The sequence below is a fragment of the Nomascus leucogenys genome, chromosome 11 (assembly GCF_006542625.1).
Source record: "Nomascus leucogenys isolate Asia chromosome 11, Asia_NLE_v1, whole genome shotgun sequence".
Classification (NCBI taxonomy): Eukaryota; Metazoa; Chordata; class Mammalia; order Primates; family Hylobatidae; genus Nomascus; species Nomascus leucogenys.
Window position 1 is genome coordinate 33,793,097 of NC_044391.1, and position 27,326 is coordinate 33,820,422.

A 27,326-nucleotide genomic window follows, 5' to 3' on the forward strand; every position below is an offset into this window, starting at 1 on the left:
ATTTCTCTGAGATTTTTCTCACTCAAGACTCTTGAACTAAATGACATGTTTTCTAGTCAATGGGTGGCAGTAACTGGAACAAAAAGATCATCACATTGATCTGCTGGCTACATTGAATACTGAAGAAAATCAATAAAGAACAGCAATGGGCAAAGAGAATTAAAGATCTACAGAGAAGCCAAGAAGAGACAATCCATGCAGGTCCAGAAAGATAAAAGAATAAGTCTCTTGATTGCTTCCTGGCTCCCATTAAACCCAGCCTCCCTTCTTGTCTTGAATACTGTATCTTTTTAATTAACCACCATGTTTATTGAGTTGAATCAAAGAAAAAAAAAAACCTTAACTCGATGGCTCCCACCTGGAAAAGGGGAGGCAGTTTCCATTAAAGTGGGACTGTTAGAAAAAAGATAGAAAATTAGAAAAACTGAGGGTAGTTTCCCACTCTGCATTGCCAGGGATAGAGAGCAATCCAACATATCTGTCTGCTGCCAACTTGCCCTGGCCATTACAAGCCATGACTGTTTAAAGGAAAGAGAGTGTCAAGGATGCTGCCCATAGTTTTCAACATCATCAAAGAGTTTAAGTGTTACATGATGAGGTCCTTGTGAGGCAAATTGAAAACTGGAGGAAATAAACTTGACAAGAATTGTCAATAGGTCAGTTTGTGCAGCCTGTTTTCTGAAATTAAGGGCTGAGTTCTGTGAAAAACAGAAGTCATCTGAAAATAAGTCTTATTTCTTATTCAACATTAAATATTAGTGATTTTAGCACACTTGCTTTACTGCTGTTTATAAATATCTCATCTACTTCATCAGAGAAGGAAAATGTATTAAGACTTAAGCAATTTTTTTAAGAGATGGGGTCTATGTTGCCCAGGCTAGAATGCAGTAGCGATTCACAGTATTCACAGGTAGAATATTAACTCACTACAGACTTCAACTCCTGGGTTCAAGTGATCCTCTTGCCTCAGCCTCCCAAGTAGCCGAGATCACAGGTACAGAAAACTGCAACCACCTGACTTATGCAATCTTTAGGAATTTTGCCAGACTTCTTTTTCTACAAACAAGAATTGAGTTGATATTTTCAGTGTCTTTTGCAAATGGTGATTGAGGAAACATCAGCTACAGTGCTGTCCAATATCTACTATATAAACATTGATTAACAAGCTCCACTTAGATTCCCTACTTTGCTTTCTGTGAACAAATAGCCATTCTTCTCTTTTAAAAAGAACAGAATTTTATAATGTTGTTTATTATTTATTTCTTATTTACAGTGAATAACATTTTAGATATGCAGTACAGTATATCTTCTTTTAGGTTTTCTGTATTGTATTTCTCCCCCTATTTAACATATTGTTTAATATTTAGGCCACTGCAGCTCATTTTAGAAGTAAATGGCATGCATATTATAAGTCATAAACAAACAAATTATTAAGTGGCATAAAGGCAAAATATTATATTAATTTGATTAATATAAATATGCTTGGTTTAAACTCTAGCACATATGTCCATCAAAAATTACATAATTGTGATGGATTTTAATAAAATTGAAAAAATACATACAATATATCTATATTGTCATTATGGGTTCCAAATATCCCCAAATAGTTTTAACCTGAAATTTTAAATTTTATCATGTATTTCATTTCAATGTTAGCATGAATAAACACAAAACAGTCAAACATATTAACTAAGCAAAGTCTATAGTCTGAATTCTCTATAAGAATTCAGTGTGAATAGACACTACACTCTAGCCGGGGCAACATAGCAAGACCTTATTCCTAATAAATAAATAAAATTATAAGATAAATATTGAAAGTTACATATTTTCAAGTACTTTTGCTTAATTTTTAAACACTCATTATTTTCAAAGTATTTTCCAAATAGACTGTGAATAAAATATGTTTAAATTAATTGATGTGAAATATCACCAAGACATAAGCCAAAAATTAAATCTCTTGCCATAAATTTATCAAATTACTTGCTTTTCTAAACTCACATTATATTCTAAGCATTACTTTCATTTCCATGAGTCAGCTTTCATAAGGATGATTTTACATAAAATTTGTAAACCACAGCATTTCTTCATTATTAACATATACAGGTCCATTAAGTCTATTAGAAATGGATAGTGTATTGATTAATATTTTAATTTTATTGAGATTCTTGATGTAGATCTAAAAAATGTTGATGAAAAATGTAATGTACACTCATGCATCACTTAATGAAGAGTATATGTTCTGAGAAATGCATGATTAGGCAATTGTGTCTTTGTACTAACATCGTAGAATGTACTTGCACAAACTTAGGTGGTATAGCCTACTACACCTACGCTGTATGGTATAGCCTACTGCTCCTAGGCTACAAATCTTTACAACATGTTACTGTATTTGAATACTGTAGGTAATTGTAGCACAATGGTAAGTATTTGTAGATGTAAACATAGAAAAGGTACAGAAAAATATGGTAATATAGTCTCAGGGGACTACCATCATATATAGAGTCTGTGATTAGCTGAAACGTCATTCATTATGTGGTGCATGACTGCATTAGTTTAGGTATCTCAGAAAAAGTCTTTAAGCAATTATTACTTTTCAACCATAAAAAGTTTATATTGAAAGTCAATTTAATAAGACTATTGATGAAATTGCTATGTGGTTGTGATATTGTTAAATATATATTCGGTCTTCATCCCATTCCTGACATATACTCCTAAAATCCTTATAATGTCCAAAGTGATAAGTGTCTTTTTGTATGCTAATGAGTTGACCAATGGCTGGGGACTCCTGGACAGCCAGGTCATAGGAGGCCGGTCATAGGAAAGACCAAGACAGTTTTAGGCATTTCAGCCTAGCCCCTCCAACCTCCAGGAAGGGGGCAAGAGGCTGAAGGTTAAGTCAATCACCAATGGACAATGATTCAATCAATCATGCCTATGTAATGAAGTCACCATAAAAGCCCAGGGACAATGTTCAGATGAGCTTTCAGATAGCTGAATACACAAGAGGTTCCTGGAGAGGGCATGGAACCTCTGCACCCCTTCCCACACGCTTTGCCCTACACATCTCTTCACCTGTGTCCTTTGTAACATCCTTTATAATACAGCAGTAAATGTGTTTCACTGTGTTCTGTGAGCCATTCTAGCAAATTAATCAAGCCTGAGAGGAGGAGATTGTGGGAACCCTAATTTATAACTGGCCAGTCAGAAGCACAGGTAAAACAACCTCGGGCATGTGACTGGCATCTGAAGGGGTAAGTCTGAGGAATTGGGGGACAGTGCCCTCAACCTGTGGCATCTGATGCTACTACAGGTAGATAGTGTCAGAATTGCATTGAATTAAGAGGACATCCAGCTGGTGTTTGCTGCAGAATTGATTAGTTATTGGGGAGAACTCCCCCACAAACTTCTTGGTGACCAGATATCACAGAAGCCTTCTGTGTTGATTGTTGTGAGAATATACTAGAAAGAAACTGAATTTGTTTTCTTCTCATACAATTGTATATTGAGCAAAATTGTCAAACTGATATAAAAATGTATCTATTTTCATAGTATTTTAATTCTAATTACTAAGTTTATAAAGTATTCACTTTTATCTACAATGCAATTTTCACGAAAGCTGAAGAATATTTGTACAATACTCTTATTTTCACAAAAGCTGAAGAATTTAAGTATACACTAAGTGTTAACATTTATTTTGCATTTATATTTCTGAATTTCTGGTAACATAAAACAGTGAAGCATGTTATTGTTGATGAAAAGAATCAAACTGTGTAAAATATTTGAAGATATTTATTCGGAGCGAAATATGAGTCATCTTGGCCTGTGACATGGCCCCAGGAGATGCTGAGAACATGTGCCCAAGGAGGTCGGGCTACAGCTGGGTTTTATATGTTTTAGGGAGACATAATAGGTGGATTCAAGAATTTTCTGATTGGCAATTGGTTGAGTTTATCTAAAGACCCAGAATCAACAGTCTGGGTTAAAATAAGGGGTTGTGGAGACCAAGGGGTTCTTATTATGCAGATGAGGCTCACAGGTAGGAGGCTTCAGAGAGAAGAGATTGCAAATGTTTCTTATCAAGCTTAAAAAGGTGCCAAACTCTTAGTTTATTCTCTCCTGGATCAGGAAAAAGACCTGGAAAGGGGTGGGATTCTCTACAGAATGTAGATTTTCCCCAAAAGAGACAGCTTTGCAGGGACATTTCAAAATATGTCAAAAAATCTATTTTAGGGTGAAATACTTTAATTTCTTTCAGGGCCTGTTATCTGTCATGTTGCCATCTTATTGCTACAAAAAGTCTGCTTTGTTATTCTTAAGGTCTCTGTTTTGATGTTAATGCTGGTGGGTTGTGCCTGAATTCCAAAGGGATGAGGGTATAATGAGGCGTGTCTGACCATCCATTCCCACGATGTCCTGAACTGATGTTTCAGGTTTACTTTGGAATTCGATTACTCGAGAAGAGTTCTTTCCATTGGTTGGGAGGCTTTGAATTTTATTTTTGGTTTATATTGTTCTCCTAAGTAATCTATTAAAACTACCTTTTAGTAAATATAAAATGATAAAAACTCTTTAATTCTGACATTGGATGTTAATACTTAAAGCGTCCTTAGCAAATGTAGCAATACTTTTGTTCTGATTGCATCTTACTTTATCTTACAGGTTTGATATGGCTTAGGAATGCTCAATCTTTCTACTTAAAAGAAAAAAAAGAGCCTTTGTAAATGTATGTGATTTAAGATGGTCGTGTTCAAATTAAAATAACATGTTTTCTGAAAGTCAAATGAAACTTCTGAGGTAAAATATGAGACAGCAGGAAAAAGGAAACTTTATAACCCCAGGTAACTTGCAATTATTTGGGTCTCCGAGGCAAATCTTTTAATTATATGTGTATTCCGTGTTGTTGTTACCCACTTCCCCAACTATTCATGTATTGTAATTTAACTTTGTTTTTATTAAGCATCCACATACACTTTTCTGGTGATATCTGTAGAAGGGTTTGGTTTTGTGATCATCTCTCTCGATTCATATACCAAAATGGATCAGAAAAAATGGAAAGATGAAAGAGCAATCGGATGCAGACCTTTTAGAATGTCTGGTGTTTGTTTTCTCACTTTTGGGCCCAGGACACCACTGCCACTTTTTTGTAAGGCTAGGAATTACATTTTTCAGAATCCACTGATCAGTGTGGTTCTGGGTCAGAGTTTGCCAATGAGAAAAATTTGCTGGAGAGTCGGAAGATGGAAATGAAGAGGAAGCCATCAGTCTTTTCAGAGGTGTTTGCAGCTTGATGCTTGGAAAGATGAAATTCACAGCGGCTTTCTAGCAAAATTTTGAGAATAATCCCCTTTGCCTGAGACAGTTGGTGGTAGTTTTTAAAGATTCTCAAGTATTGTGGCAGCTCCAGGAAAGCCTCTGAAAAGAACTTGCTTGGAGCTTTGGGCTAACGTCTTCATTACTACCCACTCTGATCAGCAGTGGCTTTCCTAACCTCTAGCTCCGGACCCTCATTCCCCATTCTTCAAATAGTCCTGTGAGCCCCTCATTCTGCATTAAGCATCATCTATCAGGACCATATCAAGTGGCTTCCATTAGGCTGACTGACTTGTAATGATGCAGACATAGTCACAGTTAGGGCTGAGAAAATATTCAGTTTATTAAATATTGTGAATGGATGGAATATCAGATACGTCATCTCAATATGTAAATATCCTATCCCATCTCAGCATCAAATTTAGATTACCTGGATTTCTTCTCTGCTTTTCTCTAATGATTACAACTGAGATCATTATGTACTTTATTAGTTTCTTCAGCCTTTAAGATATTTTTTGAATGATGTTCAAATAAACTTCAAGTTATCCCCAACTTTTTCTGAACAAAACATTTCCGTTCTTAAGATACAGGCTTGTAATTCATATACTCGATGCTACTCAATGGCGTCTTATCTGTAGTAGGAAGAAGGAAATTGTGTTTCAATGACTAGTATAAAATCATTTAACCCTTGCTCATTATTTGTTGCCTCCTTCCCTCTGACATGATACGTAAAGCTCTTTTGGTTCTGTTTGCCACTAGACTCAATACTGTTTTCATAAAAATTGAAATCAAATCAAGATCATATTTAAGGTCCAAGCAGTCATAACCAAATGGAGCTTGCATACTAGGTGATTCCATCGTGGCAAAATGTTACACTTTAGAAACATCCGTGCCCAGTAAAACTAATTAATGTTTTGATATCCCTCAGGAAAAAACCACTGATACTCATAATGCATTACAGAATTTCTCTCAAGTGTCTTTCCCCATCCTTTTCTTTCTCCACCTCTTTCTATTCCTCTATTCGATGTAATTAGTTACAAACTCTTACATAGTGCTTGTTATGTCCCAGGCACCATTCTAGGTACTTCACATATATTAACATATTTAATCCTTACAATAAGCCTATGATTAGGCGCTACTATTAATGCCATATTGCAGATGAGAAAACTGAGACTGAGAGAGTTAAACTTGCCTGAAATCACAGAGCAAATAAGTGGCAGGGTCAGAGTGAGTGCACTCAGCCACAAGCAGGAGGTTATGATGCTTCCCAAAGCCTTTTATCAACCCACCCTCTTTAGCACCTTTTTCTTCCTTTGCTTATTTTCCCTTTCTCTGTGTTTCTTGTCTGTAGCCAGTAATTCTTTTTCATTGGAATTCTAGCAATCCAATCAGTAAGCTCCATTTCTTTTTTTTACCCACTATCTCAGGTTGCTTGAGGAAGAGCCAGGAGGTAGTTAGCCAGCCTGAACCCTCCTTTGGGGAAGGTAGGGAAGAGGGGAGGAAGGGATCGAGTTGGAGAAGGTTCTGTGGATACCCGTGGATGGTGGTTGCTTTTTTCCCCACTAAAGAGAAATTTATGTTTTAACCTATGTGTGGGAGCCAAAGAAATATTAAAAGCAAGTAAAGAAAAAAAAAATGACACCAGTGATCAACAGAATAAAGCCAGAATGAGATTGAAGTTAGAAGCTTTGGAAGGCAGGTTATAGTAGAATGGGATATATTGTCCTCATGCTTAGCCTCTTATCCCCTTTTCCTTCCCCATGGCCTTCTGGCATTTTTTCCCCTTAGTGTGATTTCAAATGCATTCTCAGAAGCAACATCAATGGGGATAAAGATGATTTGCTATTGATCATATGAGGAAGGATTCAGATGGCAAATAAATACATAAAATAGATATAGAGCAGCCACCTAGTTTAGTACTGTCAAAGTGGAGTTAAATGGCTTTAGAGGTCATAGGGTTTTCTGTGCCATAAAAATCTCACATCAAATCAAATCAAATAAATACATACTTAGGCTGCCTTCAAACCCAAGGAAGCTCAAGCTTTTATTTTTATTTTTTTCAAACAATATTTAATCAAATAAGTACTCAATAACTTTTGCTTTCCAGTTTTCAAGCCATAGCCCTATTATGATCTGGTTATTTTCATAATGGGGGCCAATCCTACAGGAAGACACCAGTGATCGGAGAAAACTCTACATATATCCATTTTGTCTCCAAGCCAGATTGATCCATATCAAGCTTCAAGAAGAAAATTTCTAATCAGTTGTCAAATTCTAGTACTCCAGCATACTTTTATATTCATGACCCTGGGGCATTTTGAAGTGCTAAATAGCATATAATGACTTTTTAAATTACAACTCCTAGATGTTAACTTTAAGACATTTTTGAGAGGTTTGCTGCATTTGCGTGTCTGTGTGTTTGTACAAAGCAGAGAGAGATTATTAGAGCTACCCTTCTGTGTATGGGAATTAGGACTGAAATAATATCTCGGCTGTTGATATTTGGAAATTTAAGATTAGAGACCAAACACAATGCAGTTTAATCCTACATAAAGAAATAAGATCACAGAAACTTTTTAAATATATGTTTTATAGCACTGGCCCTACAAATAAGTGTCTTGAATCTATGTTGTGGAATATTTGCTGTCTCAACTATGGTGATATAAAATACTGCATTACATGGACAGTTGTATCTATACATTGAAATTCCTTAAAAACACATCAAAATTTTATATAATAACTCTACCATAACACAAAAATGATACAATTTTTAATTTTAGAGGGAAATAAATGCTTTTTTTATTTTGGAAATAAGAGAAAATAAAACATTAATTAGTAATAATTACTAAGTAGAAGAGATATGCAAATGTCAATGTCTAATATTTATTTTCTCTTTAAACTTTGAAATACCTGTATTTTCTTCTCACATTTGACTCCAGAGTATTCTGTGCGGCAGGAACACACATTGGGAAATATGCATCTGCCTCCATAAAGACATTTTGGGTTGCAAATTGCTGCAATACACAAATTTTTACAGTGACCATCTTTTGACATGAAATGCTTGTGGCATATTCTATCCTAGTGGTCTGGGACTATCTGGTGATTGGACACTAATGCAGTCATAAGAATCTATTAATGAACCATCAATGAATGGATCTAATCTATGTACTCTCATCTTTCAGAGCACATGCACACATCAAAAACAAAGCACCCAAAACTCAAACAACACTTTTGAAATTCTATAAAGAGATTATTAAAAGAAACAAAAATTTCATTGGCTACATTTTGAAGTATTTGAAGTGTATCTTTTTTTTTTTCTAGAGGAGCTCAAGTCATTAACAGAAGATAGCATCTATAATTTGCTTTTTAACATTAAGCAAAAATTTAAGGGACAACCCAGTACTGGCTAGTGTATGGAAAATTTGACAATTTTTATACTATCATTGGAAATTTAATGTGAAATAACTCTGCTGAAAATTTCTGAAAGATACTCATGCTGTCTATATCATACATTCCTTCCTTGAAATCTTTCCCAAGGCAATTAAAAATACCTACATCTATCTCAATATCTCAATCTATTTATCAACTACCTGTAGAAAGAAAATACTTATAATACTTAATAATAACTTGTAAATAACTAAAATGTTAAACATAAGAGGGGAGGCAAGGGGAATATTTGTAGTATTTATATTATGGAACTTAACATATTGCTTTAAATTTTGTTTTTAAACGACATAAATTCTTTCAAATAATATTGAGTGAAAATGAGCATACCATAAAATTATATATAATAGTTATTTTTATAGGAGAAATACTGCTTCAATATCACATACTTGAAGCTTACACATTCAAGAATAATATGTCCTTTAAGATAAATGCAACATTAACAGAGTATGTTTGCATCAGGGCTGCTGTATACAATTGGGCAGGTTGTATAATCCATGAGGGCTCCACAGCTAAGAAAGCAGCATTCACATGATAGATATCATAGATTTGAATTTTTATTACAACAATTTTCCAGCAGATGGTAGTAACATATTTTGTTTAAGAAATATCATTATGTTAAGACAGTTTCTCAATAGTTTGAAATAAAGAATTTGAAGTAGGACAACTTTTAAATTCACATAAAAATGCTGCAGGATGCAGAAACAGGGTGCACAGCTTCAGGCTGTGCTCAGACAACCTCAATCTGCAACCACTGAAGCATATTTCCTCATTAATGTGCTTTTAACATCTTCTCATCCTTCTCTCTTACGGTCCACATAGAGCTCACTCCAGAACAAGCACCCAAGTTGAGGTTGCTAACTCTTTTTTTCTAGCATTTTATCACATCTAAATTCCAATTGGAATTATCAATATTTGAGTATACATATCTTATGTAAATACCAGCATTTAATAGTACTTTGATATATTTTTCTAGGATAAGCAATGTATAAATTACAGTAGCAATTACTAATAAAATAGGGTCTAAGAGTCACAAAAATTACATGCAAAATTTCTGATGCATGGAAACAAGGGTGTGGTTCATAAGACATTGAAATGGAGGATACATTATTTCTAGTAAAAAGGCATGATCATAATAAAACTATAATTTCAGTTTACAATATACTTGGCCACCAATTTTTAAATTATATAATTATTAATCATTTGGAAATATTTTGAGGGATTTCCAGTTTTTCCCGTTAAGTTAATCATTGTTAATATTTTAACATCTTATTTCAAGTTTCCACAAAAAATTTCAAAATTGCATAAAATTTGATCTTCCTCTACATCTTAAGATTTCATCTGTGTAGAAATTTATGACTAATACTGGATGAAAATATACTAAAACTCTAAAAAAGCAACCGAAATTAATTCTAGATGGTGAAATTTAGAGTGATTAATTTTTTTTTTTTTTTACTTTTTTTTGAGACAGAGTCTCGCTCTGTTGCCCAGGCTGGAGTGCAGTGGTGCAATCTCTGTTCACTGCAAGCTCCGCCTCCAGTGTTCACACCATTTTCCTGCCTCAGCCTCCCAAGTAGCTGGGACTACAGGTGCCTACCACCACACACGGCTAATTTTTTGTATTTTAGTAGAGACTGGGTTTCACCATGTTAGCCAGGATGGTCTTGATCTCCTGACCTGGTGATCAGCTGGCCTTGGCCTCCCAAAGTGCTGGGATTACAGGCGTGAGCCACTGCGCCTGGCCTAGAGTGATTAATTTTTAATACATTTCCATATTTTCTAAGGTACCCATGATAAATATGTATTTATCTTATAATATGAAATAATACGTAAACTTCTGTATATCAACACCTTCTTTGTCCCACCTGGGGAAACTTTATTGGTAATCCACAGACCATAATTTGAAATTATCTCTTCACACGAACTATTAATATATTATACTACACTTTCTTCTTTTTAATGGATATAAAATTTAGGAAGTTTTTGTTTTATATCTAAAATCATTTTTTAAAAAGGATCAGCATGCTGGAGTTTTTTTCCCTCTATGGACTTGTCCTAAAGCTATACTTTAATTATTATAACAGATTCTAATTCAGAACATATAGTAGGAAAAACATCCTGTGGGCTTACGTATTTGACACTGCACTCCTTCCCAGGAGGAAGGACAATGGCATATGCTGGGCACAATGCATTCACCACCGTTTTTACATTTCTGCAAGCAGATAGCTGCCAATTGAAATATAAACAAGTTAAAATTTTAAATTACTAGTCAAATCCTATCCATAACCCACAAAACTTTTCATTAGAGAGAAAAAAAGAAATAATTACAAGTAAGTGATTAAAGAAATTTTTTCCCTAATATTTTATCAAGAACATTTTTGAATGTCACTACATATTCTTGGAAAATGTGACCTTAACAGTTGCAAAATGTTCCATTGTTTGAATGCGTTGTGATTTAACTTTTCTCCAGTTGTTGGACATCTATGTGGCTTCTCAATTTTTCACTTTGATCAAAACACTCTAGTAGTGTCTAATTTAAAATAATTTATAGAAAGGAAAAAACTGAAACATTTGAATAAAGACAGCCACCCTCAGGAGCTAACCAGCCTGAGTGGCACTGTTACCTCCTCTTGGAAAGGTCAGAACTGGATGGTTTGAGGTGGAGCCAAGAAGTCAGTAATTTTTTAAAACCTTTCCCCAACCCCAACTTCAGGACTTAAGGACTTGCTATTTTTCCTGGCAAGTGCAGTAGAAAAACTGAAAAATACAAGATATCCTCTTCTGCTAACCTCAAAGAATGAGTTCAGATGAGTAAAAACTTTTTCTGTTTCAAAAAGGTATCTCCTAAAGCAAGAATAAATATGCAAAAATTTTAAAAAGACCAAGCAAACAAAAGTGAAAAAAACGCTCTTTGTTTTACATTCTGCCTTACATTCCCATGAAGGACGAAAGCTTCAGCGTTTTAAGAGTATTCCTCTTACGTGTGTTGCATCGTTTCCCACTCCAACCAGAAGGACAAGAGCAAGTGCTTGGTCCCACACATTTTCCTCCATTCATGCACATAGGATCACAGATGCCTTAAGGTAAAAGCATGAAAAGTCAGCCCTTAAATTCAACAGTTTTGTCTTTGCTTTACCTGTAGTTGACAAATACATTTAGTGATGTCTTACTTTTTTGGCATCTCCTACCAGTGTATCCTTCACGACAGACGCACACATTATTTCTCATGCAGTGGCCACCATTCTTACAGGGAGGGTGACAGAAAGCTAAAAGAACACATGGCAGCAATCTGTGAATATTACATATCCAATTATTACATATGATGCATTGCATCATGTGCTTGTCATCAATAAGGACATAAGGGAGAGAAATGTGCTATTAAAATAAAAGATCACTCATTAAACCTGTCCTTTCTAAATCATGAAATGCAATGCTTATACCTATAAGCTGCTAGTGGGTTAGCACAATTTGAAATATATTGGTTAAGTGTTCATAACAAATTGAGTCTTTCATATTACAATGAATATATTAGAAACCTTAACTTATGTTTCACTATACAATAAAGCATGGAATGATCTAGACAAAACTCAGAAAATAAGTCAAAACCTAGCTCAAAATAAGAATGTGCCTGTTCTTGTGGAAATTAGACAAATCTCAACAATTTTCCACATACTTAGAAAGCACTTTTAAATTAGCTTTCGAGTACTTACTGAGGATATGAAGGCAGAGCTTTATATGTGACTTATTCCTGTGAATCCTTGGTAAAAATCTTTTTAACAATAAATCCTTGGCTTTGTTAAGAATATTTGTTAGATAATTTTGAATACATCTTACTGGTAGTTCCTATTTGTATAATTCTGTTTTATGAAATTCAGAGGTTAATATGTATTAATCTTATGAGATGGTTATGATTACTTCATGTTTCTTCCAGGTATGAAAATTAAATGAAGGCATTTCTTTTAAGTAATACACAGGCAAACCTCTCTAGAAAATTCAAAATTTAATTTCTTCCCAAATAATAACTAAATAAATGTTAGTTTGCATTTTAAAAATAAATTTCAAATTAACTGGTATTAATAGGACTAGTGTGGACTGACACCCTGTTTGAAAAGCTGCTTCCTTTATTTCCAAACATTGTAAGAAAAATTTTACTGTTTTCAAATGGATTTTTAAATTGAAATAATATAGAACTTTATAGTAACAATATAACTGAAAGCTTTTAGCAAACAGATAGTTTCCAGTATTTTAGGCTGAACTTTTTTTTGGTTCATGCTTGAGTCTACTGTTATTTCTCTGACATTTTATTGATACTTTTTATTGGTAGAGAAATGTTCTTACATTTTCTGCTCCGTATCCTTCATACAATTTAAGATTATTATTATTTATTAGAAAATGTATATTCTTTCTACTACGAAAACTCCATAGGAAATGCCTGTGGTTAGGAATTTGAAACGTAAAAAAGCTCCACAAATTGTTTATGATGGGTAATCTTGCTATAATTAATTATCCACAAAAACTTGAAGTGTAGAAATAAATTATTTATACAAAAAAGCATGCATACTTAAAATAATATATACAAAGGGCATACAATTTAAGGTTGGCCATGTCTACCCATAATCCCACATTAGGAAAAGGAGGTTTATAAAAAATCCACCCTCCACATATATTTATGAGATCTATAGGCCTCATTCTGTCACCAAATCCTGAAGTGGGCTAAGTAATTGGATTCACTCTCCATGTGAAATCCAAGAGGTGAAGCAAATTGAAAGGTGTATTTAAACATCTCTCCAGCCACACATCCTAAGCCTTGCTTACTAGTTTAGTAGTTTAACTTTTTTGTGATGTTTCTAGCTCAATTTCTATCTTCCTCTTTGAAAATTCTATAGTGCACATAGTATACGTTTTTCATATGACTTTATATTCCACTAATTTTATTCAATCACTTTCAATGTGTGTGCCATCTTCCCTTCCCACCATTTAGGCTCACAAGAAGATGAGATCTAATAAGAATTACATGTCATAGCAACTGTCTAGATCATACCTGAAAGCCAGGAAGTCTGAGGCATGGAGCCTTTCAGTAAATACCAGCAAGAAAGTTGTGGAGGCAAGCTAATTGTAAAACCTACTCTCTTCCCACAATGATAATCTGTTCTCTGGCCCTTAAAGCATGGAATATGTTCAGTAGATAATTTTTAATTCAGTTCAATAATTGAAATATTTCTTCCTTTATCCACTTATACAACTGGCATATACATTTTAGAGAACTTTTCTTACTTCATCTTACATCTACTTCAAGTAGCATGAAAGAGGTAAAGTTTTCATTTCCTTCCTTACATTCTCCATTCAAAACTACATATATAACTCTCTAGCATGGATTTAACCATAGTCTTCTAGTTTTCAAGATTTCCCTTAACTTAGTCTTTACTTCTTTCTGTTTCTCAAACTGCTTCTTCAAAGGAATATGAATTACAGGAACTCATTTGCTATGCCCGTATATCCTGTGTTAGCGTGATGACTTCTTTTCTGCTTTATTTCCTTCCTAAGAATCCTAGCCAACATCCAAAATAAAAGAAATAGAATTGCAAATCAAAGTGCATTGTGGCAAGGAAAACCTAAATTTTAGGAATTAAATTATGGAAATACTCTGACATGTTCTATAGTAAAAATCTACTCTATATTTTTAATAAACTCGAAAATATGAAGATACAGAAAATACACATTACATATTATTGGTTGACATTAATTCATACCCTCAAGACATCCCCATTATTCTGAAAATAACCTGTAATATTAACTATATGAGGGAAAGTGTTAAAATAATAAGCCCATGAAAGAGAAAAACAATGCATTTTTATGTCTCTGTATCTTCTTGCATAGTGCTGTGCGTAGGTGATTCTTCATAAATGTTTAATGAAACTAAGGTGAAAAGAGGTTATAGGATAATAGTGGACAGTAGATTGACCATAAATCAAACATTTTTGCTGTGTAGGCAACAAAAATGACACAATTTCATTATAATAGACTACAAGAGAACTTTGCTTACTTGTTTCACACCTTGGGCCTACAAAACTGCACAGAGAGGTGCCAAGGTATGAGCTTCAATATTTTGAGTAAATATAACCATTTTACATAATAACTTTGATATATTTTTGTAAGCTAGTAATTTGGTGGGCATACTTGAAACATCACAAGAATTCTGGGGAAAAGATCGCATCTTTCCCTTTGAAACTTGTCTCATGTTTACTCAGAGCTCTGTTGATATCTAACTTTCCATTTGCCCTTTTTACATACAAAGAAAGAATAATTACCATTCTGACACTGTTCCCCAAAGAATCCATCTGGACAGAGGCAAGTGTTTGGCTTGTTACACGAACCACCATTGAGGCAAACAGGGTCACACAAAGCTAATAAACAGCAGGAGGAAAAGAGACCATAAAAGTTTTATTAGTTAAAAAATGAAAGCTGCACAGAAGTACAAAATGGTGCGTAATGAAATATTTTATTTTTACTGCAAGTAAAACCCGTAATGTATAATTAATTAGACTTTGCCAAACAGAAGAGGAATGAAATTACTGGATAATCGCTTTGAACGTATGCTAAGTTTACAAATAACACTAAGCTTAGAAAAGCTAGAAAGGGAGCTGGAATTTAAAGTGTGGTGTTTGTCCAAGATGACAGTGCTCCTGCTCTATCAAGAATGTAGAGGCTATGATTACAATTCAGAATGCCATCAGTAAGCTAGAAGAAATGATTGCAAGTTAAGAGAAGACAATTCAATTCAACAGTGTTAACAGGATGGTTTGTAATCTGCTCAAATACATGTAGCCATGCACACCTCTTTATCACCTTCCCAATTAAAATGAGAACACTGCACTCAAGTCCTAGCACACTGGAAAACATTCATTGTTTTTGCTTCTTTATTTTTGTTTTGCTTTGAAAGACATCCCCAATTTTATTTTTCACCCTAGATCCTACCCATTCACCAACATCTACTACAAATACTATTTTCTTCCTCACTCCACTTGCCAAAATTAATTTCTTCCTTCTCTGCTTCTAAGGAACTGTGTTTCAATAACATGACTTATCATAACTCAACTTCTATCATAGTCTTTTTCATAATTGTATCCCATGTCTCTGTCACTAACAATATGCGACTTGAAATCAGGGCAAAAATCAAATGCAGCCTTGTTTCCATTTGCATCATGCTTCACAAATAATTGGCCAGCTATAAACATTGAATTACACTTTCATTGAGAAAAAGTCATTAGATTATAATGAATTAGATCAAACATAGATAATTGCAAACACTGCTGCCAAAGAAACAAGCTTACGCCAGGCGCAGTGGCTCACGCCTGTAATCCCAGCACTTTGGGAGGCTGAGGTGGGCGGATCACGAGGTCAGGAGTTCGAGACCTGTCTGACCAACATGGTGAAACCCCGTCTCTACTAAAAATACAAAAATTAGCTAGGCATGGTGGCATGCTCCTGTAATCCCAGCTCCTTGGGAGGCCGAGGCAGAAGAATTGCTTGAACCTGGGAGGCGGAGGTTACAGTGAGCCAAGATCACGCCTCTGCACTCCAGCCTGGGTGACAGAGTGAGAATCTGTCTAAAAGAAAAAAAAACAAAAAAGCCTAATAGTATGATAAATAAATGGAATAACATGAAAGGTATGAAGTTAATTCAGAATTGCTTAGATATTTAATGTCTATTGGATGTTTCTATTGGATGAAAAACTTAAAAGAAACCTAGAGGGTTCAACACACTTCTCTTCACCACAAGGTAGGTGAATGAGGGAAATATAAAAGCAAACAAAGTATTGGTTGGATAAGATAACAGTAAAGCTGTAAGACACCATATGGTTCAACACAAAAACAAAGGGAATGAGGATGAAAGAGTTTTAAAAATCTGTCTGAAATAACAACTTCATACCTGTCTTGTCAGGTCAGTTTTATGTTTCTTAGGTGCACATCTTCAGGATATTGGCATATTTTAACTTTTAATTGACATGTTCATTGAAAATATTTCCAATTTTACCTGTACTACAGGTGGGTCCATACCAGCCAGGTTTGCACTGGCAAATATCTGGTGTAAGACACTGGCCTCCATTTTCACAGTGCCTGTTACAAACCACTGAGAGCACAGAATAACGCGAAAAGAAAGATTAGGCTTGGAGTAGTCATATTGTTGGTTATTATCTAGCTAGCTCATAACTGCCAATCACATCTGCTAATTAATAAGATTACCGAGAAAGATAAAATACAATTTATATTCGAGTTTAAAATGCTTTCTATTTCTCATATTCAGTTATTTTATTTTATTTTATTTTTGGTTAATAGAGAGGGAAAAAATAGAAAACCATTGAGCCAAGTGGTAAACAAGACTTGGCTATTTGGGAAAATTATTAGTTATTGATGAAAGCAATCATAGACATAAATTTAAAAAGAAATTTATATGCAATTTAACAAATTTGAATTCCTGTTTTCTCAAAGAAAGACCATGAATAGCATCATATCTTAGTACTGGCCACTGTGGTTGATACCAGTGCTATGCAAGATGGTAACTGTTGTCATCAATCATCAATGTGTGTTCTTTACGTAGAGTTTGGGTTCATTTCATGTAGCATTAAGGCCGTCAACTATTCAAAGAAGCAGTTTCATTATATCAGACAGCAGGAGACCTTTGCTTACTTGTTTCACACCTTGGTCCTACAAAACCATAAGGACAAGTGCAGAGATTCCCAGCCAAGCATGTGCCACCATGTTGACAAGGTGGGTTACAATGTTCTGCAGAAACAGATTATGTTATTAAGTCAGTTCTTAATTTTTAAAAAGTCAGTTTATATTTATAAAGCACTGTCACAATAAAATCTTGTTGTAAGAGCAATTTGTAATACATTAAGTTCTCTTTTACTACAAAATTTAGTTCTGTGGGACTGACTATATTAATTCACACTGGAAACACTTACAAATCAACAGCATGCTTTGATTAATAAAACTTTTTGTTAACTGGAAGGAAATATAGGACCTTGGCCTTCTTCTGAAAAGTGAGATTTGAACTTACATATTCCTGCCTTACAAATAGAGCTTTTCTATAGTTGCATAGTTATTTTCATATGCTATTTATATTGAATGTTTCTGTTAGTTCACCCTAAATTTACTTTAATTTGTTAATTTGTAGCTTGCCTTGCCATAAAAACATTTAACATGGCTCTCAGCTTATTCATAATTATATGCACCATCTACCAAACTGTCTTTTCACATATTATTTTAAAATAAACAATTTATTTCTTTAAAGTATCACCACTTTAGGATTGCTATTTCATAAATTTTCTGCTTAAGATTTAAACCAAAGCAATGCAATTACATGGCTACAGATGTATTTTTAAAAATTCACTTTTTAGGTTTCTTCTTACTACTTTACATTTTCTAGTTATTTGGCATTTAACACTTTATTTGAACCATATTTGGTGGATCATTCAATAGCTGTCTTTGCTTGAAGCTATATTTGTAGATATATAGTACCTTATAACTAAACCTCAAATCATTTCAGAGGATAATTTTACCAATAACAAATAAGCTATTGCTCCTTGAATCTCTGATTTCAGAAACTTAATTCTTCAGTATCTTTGAATAGATTATATTTGATAAGTATTTTAAAATGTAGAGTCCTATACCAGCTTTGATAAGAATATTTTAGTATATACACAGTAAACTTGAATTGTCTTGTAAAATGATTTTTAAAGAAAATTATGCTATATTTTAGGCCTTATATTTGATTTTTAATTTGAATTATCACCTTCATCACAGGTTGCTCCGCCATGTCCTGGAAGACATTGACAAATGTTAGGCTTAATACATTTTCCATGGTTTTTACAATCAGGGTCACAAACAGCTGTATAAAATAAAACCCAACTTTTAGACACAGCAATTACCAAATATAATTTATCATGCAAACTAATGAATGATGTTACCTACCAGTTTGGCAGTTAGAACCAATGTAACCAGGTTTACATTTGCAGATGTTTGGGGCAACACACTCCCTACTTTTCCCACATGGATATCTACAAATGGCTAAAAAAAAATCAAAGAGAAAAAGGTTGATTGCTAAAACAGAACATACATATTGGCCACAGACTTAGTTATAATAGAAGCAAAAGTCTCTGAAATTTGAATAGTTAACTAATAGTCCCTCTAGATAATACTGAGGACATAAGAATACTCCAACAACTCTCTTGCTTAAGTTTAGTCACAAACAAGCCAAAACACAAACAAAGCAAAACAGTAACACAAGACAGCTTCTATGTTGTCAAAGCCAAAAAGTTGATTTTCATCAGAGAAAACAATGTTAATAATTGTGAGAAGATAGAAACAATGCCTTTAAAATTAAAGTGATATATAACTTGCTATAATCTCAAAAGAGTTGGAAAGATTATAGAGAAACCTAGTTCACGCCAATAAGCAAATATGCCAGAATTAGTATTTGAAGTGCTAAATGCCCACTGTGAGCTGAAAAGAATACAGACCACAATGTTAATCAGATCTATATTGACATCTTTTATCTGCTTAGCTGATTAATGCTGGGAAATTCAGTGGGCACTCCAAAGCTCTGTTTTCTCATCTGTATAATGGGAAAAATAATACCCAATTTGTGGGGTCCATGTGGATTATATGACACAGTTGATACAAAATGTTTCCACAGACCCTGGAACACAGAAAGTACTCAAAATATATTTGTAATATATATTACATAGTTGTAATACTCTATAATATTAACATGATTTTAATAAATAACTCAGAAAACCCACTTTTGTTCTTTCAAAATGTGATGAGAATACAGTATAAATGATCAATACATAAAATAAATGGAAATAAGTTAACTCAGCAGAATAAATAGAAATTAGTATATAGAAAAGCATATCTTTTTAATAACTTAAACTTGAATTAGATAATTTTCTTTGTATCTTCTGAAGAGTTTCATACTACCTCCACAATTGATACCGTCTCCATAATACCCAAAAGGGCAGCGTCCACATTTGAAGTGACCATCTGAGCTTGGCACACAGGAAACACCAAAAAAACAAGGCGAGCCAGCACAAGGTGATATTTTGGTTGACCCAAACTTTTCTGGCAAAATAGTGATTGCTTTTGTAATAGATGACACAAACTCATCTTCATACTGTGTGTAACCTTGGGAAGACCTGCTAATTTGAGAATTATATCCTCCCGTCTCTGTTTGGATGGTGTTCTGGATATCATCCTTTGATTTGCCATGGGTGCTGTTTGGGTTCATGCTTAAAGAGCTACTGTTCTTCATAGAAACTTCCAACTCACCCAGACTGAGATTTGTACTGAGGCTACGATCCACATGTTCAAAATCTGATATCTGATGGGAAATAGCTTTTATTGAATTACCCATTTGGGCTGTAATTAATTTCAGTGATGAGCGGGAGATGCTGTTAGTTGTGCTCAACAACTTTTTGATAGTAGTGGGAGTGGGAGTAAATCTTGTACCAATTAGTGAATATTCTGTTGATGGTGGCTGAAAATTTATACCTACACAACCAAAAAATAAAAAATGTTAGTCAATAGCATTTATAAATAGTCTTCTCTACCTGAAATATTTTACGTTAAGTAATTCATTCCCTCATTTAGTATCTACACATGTCTAACACTGTAGTAGGAGCTGTGTACTAATAAGAAATCATGACACTGTTTCTGCCTTCAAGGAGCTTATAGTCTTTTGGGGTACACAAGATAACCCAGAATATTAAATGGTATAAAAGTCAAATTACAATAATTTATTTTATTAAGATTTTGAAATGGCTAACAAGCACCTGTTGATCACCTCATACACACGAGACTCAAAACAAAGGAAAGCACAGTCCCTATCCCTGAGCAACTTAGAATATTGTCAAGGATAGAGACATGTGAGCCATTCACTAAGAAACAATCATTGAGAACTACTATAAGGGTGACAAATATAAAATGAAACCTACAGAAACACAGAAGAGTAAGTAATTTTCCCTATAAAGAAGACAGGAACTAAATGTATAAGCAAAAATTGGGAAATTTTATAAATGCTATTTTATACGAGAGGCAAAGAACCACAGCTCTAATAATTTTACCAATGTGATAAAATGAGATTTTATGTCCCCATCTTTCTTGATTGCTCAACTAGAAATTAAAACATTTTTACACATTTTTTGGGGGGAATCATTATGTATTTCACCTGCCAAAATACTTCATTTCCTTATTGCATATTTTTACTTCTTTGGTATGGAAAAATCTAATGGGTTTTAGAGTATGAACACATTTTAAGCAGTGATTAGATATGTTTTTCTTGTTATGCTTTCTATTGCAAATTTAGGATTTGATTTTGCAGTGTCTTCATGCAAAGCTCTTCTCAAAGGTCTTAAAATATAAAAACATAGAAAACCAAGCCAAATCAAATCAAAACCAGAAAAAGATAGAAGAAAATGAACCAAAAACAATAAAAATAATCCTTAACATAGTTGGCAACAAGTGCAACGAAAGATTTTTGAAAAATGTGAGGACTCTGTGAAACATAAAAAGCATATGGGTTCAGACTAATAGAAACAAGAATGCACCAAATATAGCCCCAAACATAAATAAATAAGGGCAGTGAGGTAAGCACAATTAAGTGTCAAAAAATATAGCAAAAGTGTCCTGGAGTAGCAATCCCCAGAAGAACTGCTTTAGATGATCTGGGCCAAGTCAGTGTCCCCTCCCCTGAGCCTCTGTACACAGAGGGGACTCCTTCCAGAACCAAATTGTTTTAAGTGAACCTTCTCCTTAGGAGAGTTTTTATTGTCAGAATTGGAGAAAGAAGCAGAGAAGAACTGAAACTCCAGACTGCAAAAATTACCATTGAAGAAAGTAAGAAAAGAGCATATGTTAGCAAATAGATGCTAGTAAAGTAAATTTTTTCTTTTGAAATGTAATGATTCAATGTTCCTATGAAGGTATATATCAGAGATATCATAAAAATTACAAAATACAAGAATCACGAGAAGATATAGGCCTTACAGATATTAAAATGTAGTATAAAGCCACACTAATCAAAACAATGTATTACTGGCATACAAAAGACTATTAGAAAATAATAACATAACAGAAAGCTCAGAAATATATCTCAACATATAAGGGATTTTAAATAAAATATATGATATTTAAATTCAATGTGGCTTATTTTATAAATGATACTACATAATTGCTATTCATCTGGAAGAAAAAAAGTATTGAACCTCTGCTTCATATAATAAAATAACAAATTGCAAATGAATTAAAAACTAAATGTAAAATATAAAATAGTAAGTGTTCTAAAAGAGAATATGAGTTCATATTTATAACTTAAACTTTGAGAGATCCTTAAACAGAAGCTATAAATAAAAGATTTAAAAATATATTTATTTGATTACATAAAATCTTACTGCTTTCATATAAAAAGACAACACAGATAAAGGCAAACCACAGAGATAAACACAATAATCTCAAGTACCTATTACGTATAGGATCAGAATATATGAGGTGGCCAGAATATATAAAGTACTCCTACAAATCAATAAAAAAGGCAAGCAAAAGGATAGCAATTAGCACAAAAACAAATCTAAATGATTATTTGAAAAAAACCCAAATAAATAGATAATCTTTGGCAATTTCTATCTAGGAAAAATCAAAAACCATAACAGTGGAAAGATATAACTAAACAACTTTGGAGACGGGAAAAGTGAAATAGCTATGTATAAGAAGACAATTTTAAATTATACAAGAATACTACATGTAATTGTATACAAGAATTTGAAATCTAGATGTGACAAATGATTTTCTGGCAAAATAAAAATGATGAAATTGACTCAAGAGGAGGCAAAAACATTGATGGAAATAGAAAAACAATCTAAAATTACTCCCCAAAATAATGCTAGGACAGATAATCTAATGAAAAATTTTACCAAATAATTAAGGAAAGGGTATTTTCAAAACAGCTGCAATGCACAAAAAGAGATGAAAAGTGTTATAAACACCTTATTAAAGTGGCATAATCATGTAGTCAATATATTTGTGACATATAAAAATTTAAATGAAATACTAGTAGATCAAAGGTAGTGCATTTATGGAAAAATATCAGGATTAGACTTGTACCTATTAATATAATTATATGATATAATTGCGTAAAGACATAATATGGAAAATATAAAATGATGTTGAAATATAGTATGCATTAATTACTGATTTTAAATATTGTGAGAAAATTAGTCTAAGGAAACTTTGTTAACTGCAATTATAGCAACTAATAAATGATGCTGAAAAAGCATTTGATAACATTTAAAACCCACTCCTGATTTAAAACTAGGAATTCTGAAAAAGCAACTAATAAAAGGAAAATTCATTAATTGGATAAAGGGTATGTAGCAGAAACTTCAGTGATATCATAGTGAAACATGAGAAGAATTCCCATACCATTAACAAAGCTCTCCCTTCCCTACAGGCTTTGTACTAGAGGTACACTACACTACAATGAGGGCATACGTTTGAGACCCTGGTCTCTTCAGTGAGATGGCTCAGGCTCAACTCTCTCTCCTGTAATTTAAAACTCCACAATCTGAACACATTACTTAAGCCCTCTATGTTTCTGTTTAATCATCTGTAAAATAGAAGTAATAACAGTTACTGTAAATAGCTATTATGAGGATTGAATGAGGTAAGATACAAAAATGTCTGCCTAGTGCTGGCACATTATAAATATAAATTAAATCTCACTATTAAGACAGGAAAGTAAATAAGAATAGCAGACAAAACTCCTTATTTGCAAAAAACAATTATTGTCTGCCAATAAAATCAAGAAAGAGAATCCACTATAAACCATAGTGTACATCAGAATATTCAGTAAGGTGACAACACTGGAATAATATGAAAATCAAGACACATTTCCTATGTTCTAGGAATCAAAAATATCTTGAGAGATATCCCATTCACAATAACAGTTGATATTACAGAATGCAAAGGCATAAAGAAAGCCAATGTGAAATGTACAAGAACTTTATGAAGACAATCACAGAATGATTGAACCAAATGAGGGCTATTAAGAAAGCACTATGACACAGGAAAGGCCTTGTGAAATAGTGAACTTCTTATCACTTTTAGGGTTTGAGCAGATACTGGATGGCCAATTTCCAGGGATTTATAAAATGTAAGTTTGAAGTAGTCATTTCCAACCATAAGCTTCTCCGAAATCACTTTAAATGATGCTTTGTTCATTAGAGGACATAAATGCATTTTTTCTAAAATATAAGCCAGATGATTGAATAGATCAGCAAGAGAAAGGATAAATTTTAAATCGCATTATATAACCTTTAGGTGATCTTTCTAAAAATAAAAATACCTGAGGAATAAATATGTTGGTCTTCTAGAAAACAAATAAGAGGAATTATTTGTCATTAGATTTTAACTATGACCATTACTTACTGAGGGCATTTCCGCTTGTTGGCTTAACATGCCTCTTTCTCCCTTGGTCATTTTTATCATCCTCTTCCTTATTTACACTTTTATCAGATCTTGTGAGAACCACAGTTTGTGTAGTAAATTTATTTAAAAACTGTGTTTCAACTGTAAATGAGAACAAGGAAAACAGATTAGACTTAAACTATTAGACAACCAAACACCACAAATAAGAACATACAATACAAATGCCACTTGGATTAAACTCTGCAAATTAGACTAAATAACTCGCTTAAATGTCATCTCTTCTGCACACTTTTATGGTATGGACTGAATTATGTCCCCCTAAAATTCATATGTTAAATCCCTACTCCTAAACGTGAACGTGTTTGGAGACAGGGTCTTTAAGGGGGTAAATAAGATTAAATGAGATCATAAGAGTGGCACCCTAATCCAATAGGACTGGTGTCCTTACAAGGTGAGGAAGAGATACCACACATGCAGGAAAGACCTGGTGAGAACGTAGCCAGTCTGCAAACCAGAGATATCTCACCACAAATCAACCTACTCGCACCTTAATCTTGAACTTACAGCAATCAGAACTGTGAGAAAATAAATTTCTGTTGTTTAAGCCCCCCAATCTGTTATGGCAGCCCAAGCTAATGTATCTTCTTTCAGTTGCATTCACCCACCCAATCAATTTTGTCCATTTGGGTTCTCCCACAGAACTTTGCCCTTCATGCTATTGATTCTTATGTGCCCCACTAGTTAGCAATAACCTCAAGAATAACTGTGCTTTATTCATGTTGATATTCATTGACTCTGGTACCTATCATAAAACTAAGAAAATATCATCAACAACCAAAAATCCTTTTGTATTAATAAGCCCCTTCCTACAATACACAAATGACTCTGACAATGTTAAGAAACATATTTAGTCACTCATGTGTAAGGGGATTTGTTTCCACTTGTTTTTCTCTTAAATGCCACTGAATGAAGTTTTTATTGAAGAAACGGGCCTGTTTGGGAAAGAAAACTGCTAGATCACTTATTAGAATGGAAGATGTGAATATTAGGGATGGGATATCAGGAGTAAATGTGAGAAGCAGAAGTTGAGAATTCCCCTTACCATCCTACACTGTATTGCTCGTATCTGTGGGCTAGGCAGGCTCAGCCCAATTTGAAGCACAAGATGATGCTGCTTCCTTAGTACATAATTGTCATCAAAGAGGGTCCCATTCACTTAATTAAACCCAAGGTATGGATCTTTGACACTGTCTTCTATAACTTAGTTTTTTTCTTTTTTAATCTTTTAAAATGTTGATGCCCACCAATTTTTTTTTATCCACTTTCCTCTAAATCTAAGGGTTTTCCCTGGACAATTCTATGACATAGCTGATGATTCTAAGAATTATATTTTCAACTTAATCCTCCTTTCTGAGTTCACATGGATATTCCATAGTAACCCTAGTTTCTGTGAATCTAGACTGAATTCATTATAATTCCCCTCCACAACAACCTGTTCTTCCATTACGTTGCTTGTGTGTCTTAGTCAGCTTGAGCTGCCATAACAAAATACCACAGACTGGGAGGCCTAAACAACAGAAATTATCTTGCCGTTCTGGAGGCTCAATGATCCAAGATCAAAGTGATCAAACTGGATGATTGAGTTTTTGGTGAAGGCTCTCTTCCTGGCTTGAAGACGGCCACTTTCTTGATCTGTCCATACATCACAAGCTCTCTGGTGTCTCTTCATAGAAGGATACCAATTCTATGGGATCAGGGCTCCACCCTTATAACCTCATTTAACCTTAATTACTTCCTTTCTCCAAGTATAGCCACAATGGGAGTTAGGGCTTCAACATATACATTTTGAGGTGACGCAGTTCCATCCATAGCAATGCAAATGCAGATTCTATGCACCCATTCACTAAAATCAAACACTTAAAACTTAATGAATCTCTTTCTGTCATGCTAATCCCAATCACTGACCAAGTACAAGCAACTTGCGTCTTTAGTATCCCTTTCATCATTACCTCATCTTAGGTTAGTATATCTTCATCCTTTATCCTATATATTTGAAATATTTTCTTAACTCTTCTTCTCACCTTCAGATTTACATAGTTCCTTACCCACAAGTGGTCCATCCTACACACTACTCCTTAAACTATCTCACAGGTAAACTGTATCATGTTTCTCTCCCACTTCAAAACTTTAAGGGAGTCTCCATGGTTTTTACGTGGTCTTGCTACTGCTTACCTCTCTAACTCCAACTCTTGTAGCAGCTCCCCTTTCTTCCTATATTCCAGGCACGCTGAACTATTCACTGTGGCTGCCCAAGGAGTGCTGTGATGTTACCTGCTTCTGTCCCTTTGCTCCTGCTGTTGGTTTTGCCTGGAATGCCTTTCTCTCTCTTGATCTATCAGATTCAGTTCTCATGTGTCTAGTATAGTCTAGTCACTTCCTTTTTTAAAAGTTTTTCATTATTTCTCCAGGTAGATAAGATTCCCTGTGTAGTATTCCTACTAGCCCTTTTGTGATTTCTATCAAAAGACACAGAACACTTCATTGTACTCTGTAACTACTAGTCATATTCCCTGCTGTTACACTCTACCTATTAAGTCAGAGAACACGTCTTAAATATTTTTGCATCCTTTGTATCTAGTTCAATGCATGACACTTAATGCATTTACACTGAATAAATACATGAGTCAAAAACAGAAATTATGCTATTAAAAATAATCAAATGCAGCATAAACAATCTCATAGCAGAAAATAGGAACTCTTACCATGGCATATTTTTCCATCCCCATAAAATCCTTTTGGACATGAACCACAATGATAGGAACCAAAGGTATTCAGGCATTCTACTCCCTCAAAGCAAGGCTTGGAGTCACACTCATCAACATCTTCCTGGCAATTTTTGCCTGTACAAAATATAGATCAAGAGCTCAAATTATTTAATTTGAAAAACATCGTATGTCCAATTGGCTTATTATATAACTCCTACTTTTTATGTCTGTCCTTCTAACCCCAAAAGAGCTGCTATGAATAATGAGGATAGAAGTATGCTGTTTTTAAAACTTACTGTATAATCAAATATAAAGTCACTAATT

At 34.0% G+C, this 27,326-nt stretch overlaps 1 protein-coding gene across 4 annotated transcripts in view; it reads right to left on the reverse strand.

Moving 5' to 3' along the window:
• Positions 1-5,628: 5,628 nt before the first annotated feature.
• The window catches only part of VWDE (von Willebrand factor D and EGF domains), a 76,242-nt gene continuing 54,544 nt past the window's right edge, over positions 5,629-27,326 (reverse strand). For 3 of the 4 annotated variants that reach the window (XM_030823083.1, XM_030823082.1, XM_003252569.3), the window contains 11 exons: positions 24,238-24,378; positions 18,730-18,825; positions 18,551-18,646; positions 17,443-17,538; positions 16,790-16,885; positions 15,063-15,158; positions 11,925-12,020; positions 11,736-11,831; positions 10,885-10,980; positions 8,221-8,324; positions 5,629-5,942 (listed from right to left, as the gene is read on the reverse strand). In XM_030823083.1, the coding sequence (XP_030678943.1) occupies positions 5,928-5,942; positions 8,221-8,324; positions 10,885-10,980; positions 11,736-11,831; positions 11,925-12,020; positions 15,063-15,158; positions 16,790-16,885; positions 17,443-17,538; positions 18,551-18,646; positions 18,730-18,825; positions 24,238-24,378 (1,028 nt within the window). In that variant the 3' untranslated portion in view covers positions 5,629-5,927. Of the gene's footprint in view, positions 5,943-8,220; positions 8,325-10,884; positions 10,981-11,735; positions 11,832-11,924; positions 12,021-15,062; positions 15,159-16,789; positions 16,886-17,442; positions 17,539-18,550; positions 18,647-18,729; positions 18,826-24,237; positions 24,379-26,469; positions 27,138-27,326 lie in introns of all 4 variants that reach the window. The other variant, XR_001116476.2, reaches the window with a different exon arrangement.